The 13,931-nt window shown below is 41.5% G+C and overlaps 1 protein-coding gene and 1 non-coding gene across 4 annotated transcripts in view; both read left to right on the top strand.

The window, feature by feature from the left end:
- The first annotated feature begins 4,143 nt into the window (after window positions 1-4,143).
- LOC122223273 lies at window positions 4,144-4,250 on the top strand. The gene has a single exon (XR_006204159.1). It is a non-coding gene; the product is annotated as a U6 spliceosomal RNA (small nuclear RNA).
- Window positions 4,251-10,879: 6,629 nt separating this feature from the next.
- EIF2AK4 (eukaryotic translation initiation factor 2 alpha kinase 4) overlaps window positions 10,880-13,931 on the top strand; it is a 98,484-nt gene continuing 95,432 nt past the window's right edge. For all 3 annotated transcript variants that reach the window (XR_006203648.1, XM_042942440.1, XM_042942442.1), the window contains exon 1: window positions 10,880-11,063. Coding sequence is in view for 2 of the 3 variants with exons in the window: in XM_042942440.1 (XP_042798374.1) it covers window positions 10,920-11,063 (144 nt within the window). In the remaining variant the exon portion in view is untranslated. The remainder of the gene's footprint in view (window positions 11,064-13,931) is intronic.

Genomic DNA, 13,931 nt, shown 5'->3' with positions numbered 1-13,931 from the left:
ATTGTAAGAAGAGCATATGGAAAGAGAAATATTGTGGCCATTTAAGGAAAATTTTGTCCAAAAAAATCATTCAAAAGGTCTCTTTTTCGATATATATTTTTTTCAGAATTAAACCTGAAGAGGTAAAAAAACAAACAAAAAACAAGCTAATTGGAGTCTGCTCCAATTACTTACCATGTCCAGGTGTTATGTAGATATGAGCTGGTCAATATTAATACCAAACAACAGTCAAGTACACAGCCATGGCTAAAAGCAGGTGGAAGGACTACAAGCCTACATTTATGTGTTACCTAATTTTTAACCAAAAATTTCTGAAACTACAGTAAAATTTCTGGAACTACAGTAAAGTCAGATAATGGTGATGCAGGCTAGCTGAGTCTGAGGATGCAGAGGGGGTTCTGCAGGACCAGCCAGGAGGATCCTTGGCCTTGCACAGGATGGAAATCAAACACTAGCCAAGAGGAAGTGAGAGTGATGTTTATCAAAGACAAGTACAGAGAGAGAAGATACAGATAGAATGTCTGAGAGACTCAGCAAGGAAAGAAAAGAGTCTTTTCATTGCTTGGGGTCTGTTTTTTTGTGTTTTTGTTTTGTTTTGTTTTTAATTTTTTTTAAATTTTTTTAACGTTTATTTATTTTTGAGACAGAGAGAGACAGAGCATGAGCGGGGGAGGGTCAGAGGGAGGGAGACACAGAATCCGAAACAGGCTCCAGGCTCTGAGCTATCAGCACAGAGCCCGCACTAGAGCCCGACGCGGGGCTCGATCTCATGGACCGCGAGATCATGACCTGAGCCGAAGTCGGCCGCTTAACCGACTGAGCCACCCAGGCGCCCCATGGTTTTAATTTTTTTAACGTTTATTTATTCTTGAGACAGAGCATGAACGGGGGAGGGGCAGAGAGAGAGGGAGACACAGAATTGGAAGCAGGCTCCAGGCTCTGAGCCATCAGCCCAGAGCCCGACACGGGGCTCGAACTCACAGACCGTGAGATCGTGACCTGAGTTGAAGTCGGACGCTTAACCGACTGAGCCACCCAGGCGAGTTTGTTTTTGTTTTTGTTTTTTTTTTAATTGGTGATGGTGGTCTGCCATATGTGTCCTCTCAGGCATCCAGGCATTGGTCAAAACAAGTTGTGCTCAAGTGTCCTCCATAAGTCACTTACGCCCTGGAGCTAGGGGTGTTGGCATCAAGTCTGAGGAGTCAGTGGTCTTGGAAAACATTCATGATGACCTTGACCAGTCACTCCTATCTGTTGCCTATTGTGCTGGAAGCCTCCAAAGTAACCATTCATTAACTCCTTCACCTTTACAAAGAGGACATACAGTGGGGTGCCTGGGTGGTTCGGTTGGTTAAGCGTCTTCGGCTCAGGTCATGATCTCAAGGTTGGTGAGTTTGAGCCCCGTATTGGGCTGTGTGCTGTCAGCGTGGAGCTTGGAACCTGCATTGGATTCTGTGTCTCCCTCTCTCTCTGCCCCTCCCCCAATCATGCTGTCTCTCTCGGTCTGTCTCTCTCAAAAATGAATAAACATTTTAAAAATTTAAATATATTTAAAAAATTAAAAAACAAAGAGGACATACAATAAGCCATGTGTAAGGCAGGGTGCAGGTCCTAGCAGGAATAGTAACAACAACAGTAAAAAAGCCATCATTTATGGGGTCTTTCAGTTTCCCTGTCTTAATGGGAAATGGAGGAGAAAATAAGAAACCGCTGGCTCTTAGATAATACTGTTACAAGTAACATTCCTTTCCCATAATGAATAATATTACTAAGGCATTCTCCCAACTTAAAACAGCTGTGTTCCCAAAGTTCTTAAATAAGTTCTTTAGCACTCAGGGTCCATTTTCTTACTGAAATAATAAACATAATGATAGGGCTCTCGGGAAGAGTGGGGACAAAAAGGAGTGAGAGGCTCTAGAGATTAAGGACTCCCAGGGAGGTCCTACTTAGTCTTTAGGTGTACTTTCTTTAGTCTCCATGGCATTTAAAAGAGCCAGTAATTCTTCTTATGCCAGTAATTCACTCATTTAACAAAAGTTTATGCCTTTTTGCTGGGAAGGCAGGAATACAGTAGTGTGGAATAGAACAGTTTCTCATAGCTTTCTCCAATCACCTTTCTTAATCGTATACCTACTGGAATTTGCTTAGGGATTTTCATTCTTGGAACCATGTGAGATAGATATGAGGGTTAATTTTATGTGTCAACTTGACTAGACCACTTGACTTGCTCAGGTATTTGGCCAAACACTATTCAGGGACGCCTGGGTGGCTCAGGCAGTTAAGTGTCAGACTTCAGCTCAGGTCATGATCTCACAGTTCGTGGGTTCAAGCCCTGCATCAGGCTCTGCTGACAGCTCAGAGCCTGGAGCCTGCTTTGGATTCTGTCTCCTTCTCTCTGCCACTCTCTCAAAAATAAACAAACATTACCAAAAAATTTTTAAAAAAATTTGAATCTGCAGACTGAGTAAAGAAGATTCCTGTCCTTACTGTGGGTGGGTCTCATCGAATTAAAGTCTGCCTAGAACAAATAAGGTAATAGATAATTTTAAAAAGCCCACTCTGTCTCTCTTTTCTTTTTTCCTTATATTACTATGGTGTAGTGGTAGGCAAAATTTGCATGTGGGTGGTAATAACATGTCTTTCCCTAATTATAAACTATGATAGGATTCATCTATGTATCATATGATTTCACTCATGGAATTTGAGAAACACAACAGAGGAATAGAGGGGAAGGGAAGGAAAAATAATATAAAAACAAAGAGGGAGGCAAACCATAGAGACTCTTAGATACAGAGAACAAACTGAGGGTTGCTGTAGGGGTGGAAGGTGGAGGGATGGGTTAAATGGGTGATGGGCGTTAAGAAGGGCACTTCTGGGGATGAGCCCTGGGTGTCATATGTAGGAGATACATCGCTGGGTTCTATTCCTGAAGCTAAGACTGTACTGTATGTTAACTAACTTGAACTTAAATTAAAAAAAAAAAAAATAGGATTCATCTATGTTCAAGAGAATTCCCAGATTCCAACTTTCTTGGGCATTTATTAAACAGGGGGAGGGGGTTAGGTAGCAGGAAGAAGAGATGGAATAGGATTTAGGATAATTAAAAAGCCCAAGATGTGGGGGTAAGTGAGGAGGAGCCTGGGGTTTTATTTTTTCCTCCCTTCTCTCCTTTCTTCACTGAGGGTCTTCTCCTCCTTCTGGTCCCTGACACCACATCCTCGCCTGCCCGGGTGTGGCCTCTCACTAAAAGTGAAAAGAAGAGAAAAACTGGAGAAATGGGAGTGTTTGGAGTTGGTAAGCCCAAGCAGCAGCCTGCAGAGAGAAGAGGGGTCCTTATGGCCCCTGGCTACCCATCTGGAACAAGGGGTTCTATTTCCACATGGCTATTTCTATGCCTGTATGAGACATGGCTAATGCATGTTATTATGTAGCTATTATTAGGTTTCAACACTATCTTATTCTCTTCTTCCAGATACACAGAAGACTACTTTTCTCAGCTGCCCTTGCAAGTGAGCAGGGTCATGTGACTATTATGACTAACAATACGTGGGCAAAAGTGACAAATCATTTCTGGGCTGTGGCAGTGTAAAGCTGTTTGTGATTCTCAAGTCTCTCTGCTGCCTTGTCATTGCAGTAGTGGAAGGGATCTTGGGTGGAACTGGAAGAGATAAAACATGGGCTCAGAAGTAGCCTATATTTCAAAAAAAATTCTTTTTATGTTTTTTTATTTTTGAGAGAGAGACAGAGCATGAGCTGGGAAGGGTCAGAGAGGTGGGGGAGACAGAGAATCTGAAGCAAGCTCCAGGCTCTGAGCGGTCAGCACAGAGCCTGACATGGGGCTCGAACCCATGGACTGCAAGATCATGACCTGAGCCGAAGTCAGATGCTTAACCAACTGAGCCACCCAGGCACCCCAGAGGTAGCCTATATTTTTGAGCCACCACTGTGGATTGGGATAAGGGGAGGGTAGCCCTGATGAGCCATCCAGACCCACAACAAGTTTTGTAGGAGCGAGAAATAAATCTTGATTATACTAAACAACCAAGATTTTCAGAGCTGCTCAATATCATAGCATAACCCAGACTATCCTGCCAGATATAATTATGAAAACTGGGGCCTGCATATTTAAGAAAACACAAACTTGTGCTCACTTTGGCAGCACATATACTAAAATTAGAATGATACAGAGAAGATTAGCATGGCCCCTGCACAAGGATGACACACAAATTTATAAAGTGTTCCATATTAAAAAAAAAAAAAAGGCACAGACTTTATTTTATTTCTGGGGAATGGAAGGTATGGATTTATTTCTGGGGAATGGAGTCAGTTAGACCTGGGTTTGAATGCCTGCTCTACCGTTTCCATTTGTGACACTGGGCAGTTAACATGACCTCTCTAAGTTTAGTTTCCTCATCTACCAAATAAGGATAAAAATGCCAATTTGGGGGACATCTGGCTGGTTCAGTCAGTACAGCATGTGACTGTTGATCTCAGGGTCGTAAGTTTGAGCCCCTTGTTGGGTGTAGGGATTACTTTTTTAAAATGTCTATTTTGTAAGGTTAGTTTGTGGACTATAAAATATTCAAGTAATGAAAACCTCTAACGGTAGCTGGCACATTATAAGAAATCAATAAAAGGTAACTTTATAAGATCCATTTCTGTTTATTTACACTTAACAAATATCAAAGGAGAAAAATAATTCTCTTTGTATATTTAAATCAAACACTGCCTAACAAGCCTTGTATTGCAAAAAATGTGAGAACTACTTAATTTGCATTTAGCAAAGGACAGTGTGGCTTTGGAAAATTTCACTTGAAGATTTAGAAGTCCAGAAATTTGCCTTTACATTATTGGGATAAATATGTTTACTCTGTGGTTCTTAGTTTTTAATATGCTAAGTTGCATCAAAGCAGTAATCTGCTTAAAAGATACAGTCTTCCCATGTACTGTAAATTATCTCAATATGTGAACTGGGAAATGGTTTTCTAATGATATAAATCATGAATATGTCTCTCAATTCAGTTTCCTAATTTTGTAATAGTCATTACACCTATAAATTGCTATTAAATTCATCACAAATATCTGGGAGGTGGAAGCTTTAATACTCCCCTCCCCCAGGTAGCCTCAGTAGTCTCACACATACATGCACATGAACAAACCTGACTATTTTTTAATAGCAAATATGCCAAAATTAAAATACACATGAGTATTATCACCTTTAAAGGAATCACTCTGGGAAGCTGGTTAGCTGTTGAAGAATATCAGGACTTCTCAACCTCTTTTTGTGACTCCAACATCATCTTGTGACTTCAGAAGTCGGCACACTCTTTCCTATATCCCTGATCACAACAAATATATCCTTTAAGAATAAATTTGATTTTTTTTGGAAGGAGTCAAAAGTTACCTCAGACCTATTATGATTAATTAAATGATCAAGATAGTAATATCTTCTTTGCTAAAAGTTGAGATATGACTATACAATCCTATGACTCATAGTCTGACTTAGAATTAATAGCACAGGTTTGGAATAAAAGTATATTATTAACTTATATTAACTTATTCCAGAATTTAAAGGACAAGATTCATTAGGGCATATAATGTGTAAATGTACACAAATACCCACAAAGTAATACAAAAGTCACTAAGTAATTTTTATTTCATACTTTCTTGAACAGCAGAAGCTATATTACCTCTCCTGCTTCTGGCTGCCAGGCCACCAACCTTCAAGAACAAATAAGTGCCTTTACCTCTGAGATGGAGAGGAAAAAGAAGGCAGGGCACAGGAAAAGTATTCAAAGAAGTAATGGCTGAAGATTTTCCATATTTGGCAAAAATCTAGAGATTTGAGAAGTTTGGTGTGGCAAAAATCCACACCAAGACACATCATGGTCAAACTCTGGACCCTAAGACCAAAAAAAAAAAAAAAAAAAAAGAAGAAGAAGAAGAAGAAGAAGAAAAAAAATATCTTGAAAGTAGCCAAAGAGAAATACCACATTACCTATAGGGTAAAAAAGCAATGTGAATGACAGCAGAGTTTTCACTGAAACCATATGGGCCAGAAGGAAGTTGCAAAACAGTTTTCAAGAGCTGAAAGAAAAAAACTATTGACCCAGAATTCCCCATCCAGTTAAAATAACCTTAAAAAATGAAGGGAAAAGGGATTGTGGTTTTTAAGATTTGGGGTACAACAGCCAATCTGGCATCTTTTCCTTGGGAAGGTAAGGGGAAACGGTAAGATCAGGAGAGGTACTTTGGGGAAGCAAGGAGTAAATGGGAGAGTAGAGACTGTTCCTTGAGGAATTGATCTAAGGGTTTAGAGAAGGCCTGGAGAACAAGAAAAGCTTGGGGTATTCTGAAAAGTTCTTTGTAAACCCTACTTATGCCGTGATGCTCTTCTCAGGCTGGATGCTGCAAGGACTCAGAAGTTATCTCCAAGGATCCACTTAAGGGCCAGTCTTTCCTTTGGAAGGTACAGAGTTTGTACATCCCAAGCCTGCTGAGCTAACCAAATGACAAAGAGCAACCAAATGCAATGTGTGGACTTTATCTGGATCTTGATTTGGGAAACAAAACAAAACACAACACTGTAAAACAAAGCAAAACAATGACCTTTTTCTTTTAACAGTTTATTAAAGTATAACTGACATACAATAAATTGCATATACTCAAATGTACAGATTGATAGATAGTGATACATGCATACATCTGTGAAAACATCACCACCATTCCAATTTTAGTATATGTGCTGTTGAAGAGAGCATAACCATCACCACGATCAAAATAATGTCCATATTCTTGAGCCCCAAGAGTTTCTTCTTGTCCCTCTGGAATCCCTCCCTCTGGCTTATCCCTATCCTCCCTATCCCAGCCAGTCACTTATCTTCTATTACTAAGTTTGTATTTAGAATTTTATATAAATGGAACATAGTGTATGTACGTCTGGCATTATTCACTCAGCACAATTACTTTGCGATTCTTTTATTTTATTACTACATGGATAGTGTATTCCTTTTTATTGCTGGATAGTATCCCATTATATTGATAGATCTCAATTTATTTTTACCTCAATTTTTCCATCACCTGTATCTTGATAAGCATTTTGGATTGTTTCCAGTTTGGGGATGAAGGTGTCATGGATATTCACATACATGTGCCTTCCCTTCTCTGGGTTAAAAACCTTTGAGTGGAATAGCTGTGTCATATGGTAGGTATATATTTAAGTTTTTAACTAAAACTGCATGCTGGGACCTAAATGTAAAACCTAACACTATAGAACTTTTGGAAGAAAATATAGGGAAAAATCTTTGTGATCTTGAGTTAGGCAAAAATTTCTTGGATATCACAATAAAACATGATTCATAGAAGAAAAAAAACTGATAAATGATAAATTTGCACTTCCTCAAAAGTAAGGACTACATGGGGGAGGGAGGTGGAAGGCAAAAAAATAAATAAAAGAACTAAATTTTTTGTAAAACACTGTTAAGAGAATGAAAAGAGAAACCATAGACTGGGAGAAAAGCTTTGTAAATCATACATCTGTGAAAGGACTTACTTTGAGAATATATAAGGGATTCTCAAAACAAAATGATAAGAAAACAAGTAACTCAAGTTTTGAAATGAGCAGAAGAGGAACACCTGGCTGACTCAGTCAAGTTAAGCATCTAACTCTTGATCTCAGCTCCGGTCTTGATGTCAAAGTCCTGAGCTCAAGCCCCATATTGGGCTCCCTGCTGGGCATGGAGTCTACTTAAAATAAGTAAATTTAAGCAGACAAACAAACAAATAAATAGATAAATAAATAAAATGGGCAGAAGATTTGAACAGGCCAAAAATATACATGCTAAATGAGCACAAGAACAAATGCTCAACATCATTAGTCATTAGGAAAATGTAAATTAAGACCCAGTGAATTATTACTACACACCTATTACAATGTTTAAAATATAAAAGACTGACAATACCAATTACTAGCAAGGATGTAAAATACCTAGAACTCTCCTAAACTGGTGGGAATTTAAAATGGTACAACCACTTTGGCAAACAGTTTGTCAGTTTCTTTTATTGTGAAATTTCAACTTTGAAATATCTTCAAACTTACGTAAAAGTTACAAGAGTCGTCCAAAGAACTTTCATATATTCTTTTACTAAATTCCCCAATAGCCCATTTTCTGCATGTGACTTATCATCATCTCTCCCTCTATTTTCTGAATCATTTGAGAGCTAACTGCATATTCCTATTACCTATTAAGGCTGCAGTGGAAATTTCCTAGTAACAAGGACGTTTTTCTAAGTGACCAGAGTACCATTAATGTCAGGAAATGAACACTAACATACTCCTGCCATCTAATCTACAAACACCATCCCCCTCAAATTTTGCTGATTGCTTTGATTATGTCATTTATAGGTCCATCATCCAGTACAGATTCCAATTTTAGACAAATAGAGAATTTTGAACATAGATGGGTATTAAATGATGTTAAACAATTGTTACATTTTTAATCAGTAAGGATGACATTATGTTTGTAAAAAGTCTTTGCATATTAGAGATACATACCTAAGTATTTATAAAAAAAAAAATGATGTTTGAGATTTTCTTTGAGATTCAATCCTCAGGGAGGTGGAATGGAAGGTGAAAAATGAAATAAGACTGGCAAGATATCTATCATTGTTGAAGCTGGGTGATGAGTACAGGAGGGTTTATTATAATATTTCTTCTACTTTGATATATGTTTCAAATTTTCCATAATTTGAGAGTTTTTAAATGAAACACCAATGGAGAAATTGAAGGATTGTAAAGATTGTAGTGGTATCATATTTGTGATTTAGAAACATTACTCTGGATACAATAGGAAAAAATGTCAAGTGGGGCAAGAATGAAAAACGGTGACTGTTTTTTGAGCTGTTGAAGTCATCCAAGGAAGAGGTGATAGTGGCTTGAACTAAGTTAGTGGTAATGAGAGGGAATGAAGTGGACAGACTGAAGAAATGGACTACCTGGATGTGAAAGATGAAAGAAAAGGAATGCAGAATCCCTCTTTGTTGGCTTGGCCCAAGGTGGGCAGGGTGGCACCATTTACCTAGACAACACTGGGGGGGGGGGGGGGGGGGGGGGGGGGGGGGGAATGAATCCCAGGGAAAGGAAGGAAAAGATGGTTGGAAGAAGCCTTGGGTCAAAGGATTACATTTGTGTTATCACATTATCTGAGCCAGATAAGGGTGTTATCTGGGCCAGAATTGAGTGATAAATGACAGCAAGATATTTAAGCAATCATTATTTAGCAAACAGTACAGGGGTAGGAAAGGTAGATAAAGAAGTGTCACTGAGACCTGAAATCTAACTTGAGGTAATATGATTATTTTTTTTATTTATTCATTTATTCATTTTTGAGAGAGAGAGAGAGAGAGACAGAGAGAGAAGAAGATACAGAATCCCAAGCAGGCTCTGGGCTCTAAGCTATCAGCCCAGAGCCTGATAAGGGCTTGAATCCAGGAACCATGAGATCCTGACCTTAGCCAAAGTCCAGCGCTTAACCAGCTGAGCCACCCAGGTGCCCCAGTAATATGATTATTGTTTTTTAGTTTTAATTTTTTATTTAAAAAAAAAAATTTTTTTTAATGTTTATTTATTTTTGAGACAGAGAGAGACAGAGCATGAACGGGGGAGAGGCAGAGAGAGAGGGAGACACAGAATCCGAAGCAGGCTCCAGGCTCTGAGCCATCAGCCAAGAGCCCTACGCGGGGCTCGAACTCAGGGACCGGGAGATCGTGACCTGAGCTGAAGTCAGACGCTTAACCGACTGAGCCACCCAGGCACCCCTAGTTTTAATTTTTTAAAAGATGTGTATTTATTTTTGAGAGAGACAAAGCACGAGTGGGGGAGGAGCCGAAAGGGCGGGGGTGGGGGAAGAGACACAGAATCCAAAGCAGGCTCCAGGCCTCCCAAGGGGGGGCAAGGAGCCCAAAGGGGGGTCTGGAACCTAGGAACCGTGAGACCATGACCTGAGTTGAAGTTGGAAGCGCAACCAACTGAGCCACTCAGGTGTCCCTAATATGATTATTCTTAATTGACGCGCTGCATTAGTAGGTAACTGAAAATGAAGTGCCATGACAACGTCTAGGTAGGTAGTTTATTTTATAAACTTGAAAAAATATGATTGGAGGCAGGATATAACAGAAAGACCTCCTAGGTTCACATTAAGTAAACTGGCCATCGGACATAATTCTCTTCAGGGGACCGTAGCTCATGAAGATGCCTGAGGGAAAGGAATTTTTCAATTGAAATTGCAAGGTGGTACCGGAGATTCTTAAAGATGGGAATGTAGGGACAGGACATGCACGGGATGTTGAATCCATCGTTAAGGGGTTGACTCTGGCTGGGGGCACGAAGCTGGGGAGACGGGAAGTAGAGGTCACGATCTTTACTCCTAGTAGTCTCCTGGGAAGGTTCAAGGTTAGACCCTAAGGGCCTTGAAAATTCATCAAAGTCTGCCCTTTTGAGTTTCTTGTCACTACCGGTGCTAACGTAAAGAAGCCCAAGGCATTTCTGTTAAAGAGACTTATTTCGTGAAAATATTTGCCCTTATCATTTCATTCTCACTGATTTAACTTCTCACGTTCCTGCAGATTTCTTTGCTCTAGTTCTCCCGCAATATACCGGTGCAAAGCCCTATCCCGCCCATTGTTCCCTGGCTCCCTCGCTGGGGCTCCTCCCGCCGCTGGAGGCAATTTGGGGAGCTTCGCTCCGCCCCAGGGCTGTCGCCGGTGGGGCCCCGCCCCCGGCGCCGAACCCCTCCCACTGCCCCGCCCCCGGCGCCGAACCCCTCCCACGGCCAGTCTGGAGAGCCCAGCCCAGCTCCGGAGCCCGCCCCGGGCCCACCACCGCCACCGCACGGCTGGCCGGCCTGGGCCTCCGCGTCGCCATGGCTGGGGGCCGTGGGGGCCCCGGGCGCGGCCCGGACGAGCCGCCGGAGAGCTACCCGCAGCGGCAGGAGCACGAGCTGCAGGCTCTGGAGGCCATCTACGGCGCCGACTTCCAGGACCTGCGGCCGGACGCGTGCAGATCGGTAGGAACGTGGCTGGCCCGGACGGTGCTGGCGTGTTGCGGCCCAGCTTTTTCTCTGTGACTTCCCCTGGCTAGGCCAGGCCCGGCCTTGCCGAGGCCGAGCCACAGGCCCTTTTTGGGATTCTTCAGTCGTTTAGTCTCTCCCGATTCCACCCACGCTTACTTTTGGTCCTTGCACCCGCAGCCGTTTGGCTGGTCTCCGGAACCCCCACCTGGGCCGAATTCTTTCACAGCCTTGTCTCCAGGTGGACTCCTCTCCCTTACCTGACACTGCTTCTCATTTCCACTGACACCCCGTAACATCTCTGCCTCCTTCCAGCCTTGTCCTATCCCCCCCGGAAAGCCCTTGAGTTTGATACAACAGCGTATCATAGAGATGATTGCAACTTTGTTCTGAGAACGCTTTGGGCGACTTTCACAGACCTTACGGATCCCCCCAGTCAGAATTCTCTTTAAGTTTCACCCTCCTTTGTGTTCAAAACTATAAGTCGTGTTATACCCCACTGTACTCCCCAGGTGTCCTCTCTGTTTTCGGAGGTGGAGGAACTTCCTTGAAGGAACTTACCAGAGAGTATATAGAATATATTCATCTTGGCGGTAAGGAGAGTGCAAAGGAGTGCGCTGAGTTAGACCTTTTAAATGACATTTGGTTTAAAATATTATTTCCCTTTCTGTCATGGAGTAAAGGCTTATTATACGCTGTTGACCCTGATGGTTTTTCCCCCAATTTTGGAGAATTATCTCTGAGTATTGTCATTTAACAAGTAGGACCTCCCTTCATCTGCCTGTAATTCCTGCATTTCACATCTGTCTTATGGACACTTCCAGGATTTCCTCAACAAACAGGATCTTCTTTGTAGCTTTCAGAGGCAAACCTTCTCCCTCTGTCTTCCAAGGGCTTCTTCCTTCATTAAATATTTATTATTCCAGCCATCAGGGAAACAGCCCAGGGCAAAACAGATCAAACCTCCGGTCCTCAGAGAGCGTACTTTTCTTTTTTTCTTTTTTAAATGTTTGTTTATTTTTGGGAGAGAAAGAGAGAGTGCCTCGAGCACAGGTGTGAATGGGAGAGGGGCAGAGAGGGGGGACAGAGGATCCCAAGCAGGCTCTGCTGACATCTGCAAGCCTGGTGTAGGCTCAGACTCAAACGAACCCTGAGATCATGACCTGAGCCGAAATAGGTGCTTAACCAACTGAGCCACCAGGCACCCCAGGGACCTTACTTTTCTAGTGCTTAAATTTCAAGAGTTTTTTTTTAACCTGAAGTAGTAAAAAAGGTAAATATCCCCCTTATACTAAAATAAAAACATAACTTTCTGGCGATCTGGTAACTTCTCTTTCTAAACACTGAGAATCAGGACATAGGCCCATTAAACAGCCGAAATGGGAGTTACAAGGTGTACCCGCTGTACTCCAGGCAAAGCCTGTAAGACTTCCCTTCCAAGCTACTTTATTTACGTATACATGCTTAATTATCAAGTTCTAAGGCTGCAGAAAAATGAAAGGAAAAGGTGCTGCTGTGCGTGGGGATATCAGTAATCCCAGAATTTACAGTTGGTGGTCTTTGTAACAAGAAAGAAGATTAACAAAAGCAATGAAAGGCTGGTAGAAGAATTCAGATAGCTGTCTGTGGCTCCTGGCCCAGGGTGAATAGCCTCTATACTTTCATAGGCCTTGCAGGCAAATAACTGATGGCCATTAACCAGAAGCAGAAGTGTAGTCATTCAACAAGTACTTATTATCACCTGCTGTTTGCCAGTCTTCAGGGAGTGGTTACGCAGGTCCACAATCCTTTCTCGAAATCGCTAGCGATCTGTTGTTAGTTTTAAAAATTCAGAAGTGTTTGTGTTCACGTCCCTGTGTGCACATTCCATACCTTGGTGTGGGGGCTGGCGGGGGGCAGCATCCAGAATTAAACACCATGAAATGTGAATGTTCAGCTATTCACACTGACTGGGATCAATAAAGGCTTTTAATAGCCTCATCATGTCAGGCTGCCAATTTGCTGCCGATTTTGCTGCCAATAAATTCAGATCAGAATTTATTGACCTGAATAAGTTTCGGGTTTCTTGAACTTTTTGGGGGGATGTGTTATTATGTAGATTTCAGTTTACGAGCATATGTATATCATTTATAAACATTTTGGGAGTGAACGCTAAAAATTATTTTATATACTAAAGATCAGATACTACTAGATTAAAATTTAATTTACTCTAGAGTTACATGTTTATTATTAATTATTTTGGCTTATTTTCCATGTCAGCAAAGGTCTGTTTATTTATAATCTGATGTCTGTCCATTGCAAAGTTTCCTCCCAAAAGCTTGCTTCTGTCCTTGGACCTCCCAATAGTATATGAGAGTCCTTGTTTTCCTACATTTTTGCCAATATTGTGAACGTCAGGCTTTTTCATCTTTTCCAGTAGGTGGATGAAACATTTTTTTTTCCTGCTGTATTGTCTATTTTATTTTATTTTACTTTATTTTAATTTTTTTAGTAGTCTCTGTGCCCGGTGTGAGGCTCGAACTCAGAACCCTGAGATCAAGAGTCACACGCTCACCTGACTGAGCCAGCCAAGCACCTCATGTATTTTTTTTTTTCTTATTCATTTGTCAGCTATTTTATGTTTAAAACATTTTTGAGGGAGGAGGCAGAGTGAGGGAAACAGGATAAGAAGTGGGCTCCATGCTTCCGATTCTGTGTCTCCCTCTCTCTGGCCCTCCCCCACTCCCACTCTGTCTCACTCTCTCTTTCAAAAATAAACATTTAAAAAAAAAAAAAAAAAAAGAAGTGGGCTCCAAGCTGACAGCAGAGAGCCTGAGGGGGGGGCTTGAACTCACCGCTAGATCATGACCTGAGCTGAAATCAGAC

This window comes from Panthera leo, chromosome B3 (assembly GCF_018350215.1).
Source record: "Panthera leo isolate Ple1 chromosome B3, P.leo_Ple1_pat1.1, whole genome shotgun sequence".
NCBI classification, from domain to species: Eukaryota; Metazoa; Chordata; class Mammalia; order Carnivora; family Felidae; genus Panthera; species Panthera leo.
This window is presented reverse-complemented; position numbering and strand designations above follow the sequence as displayed.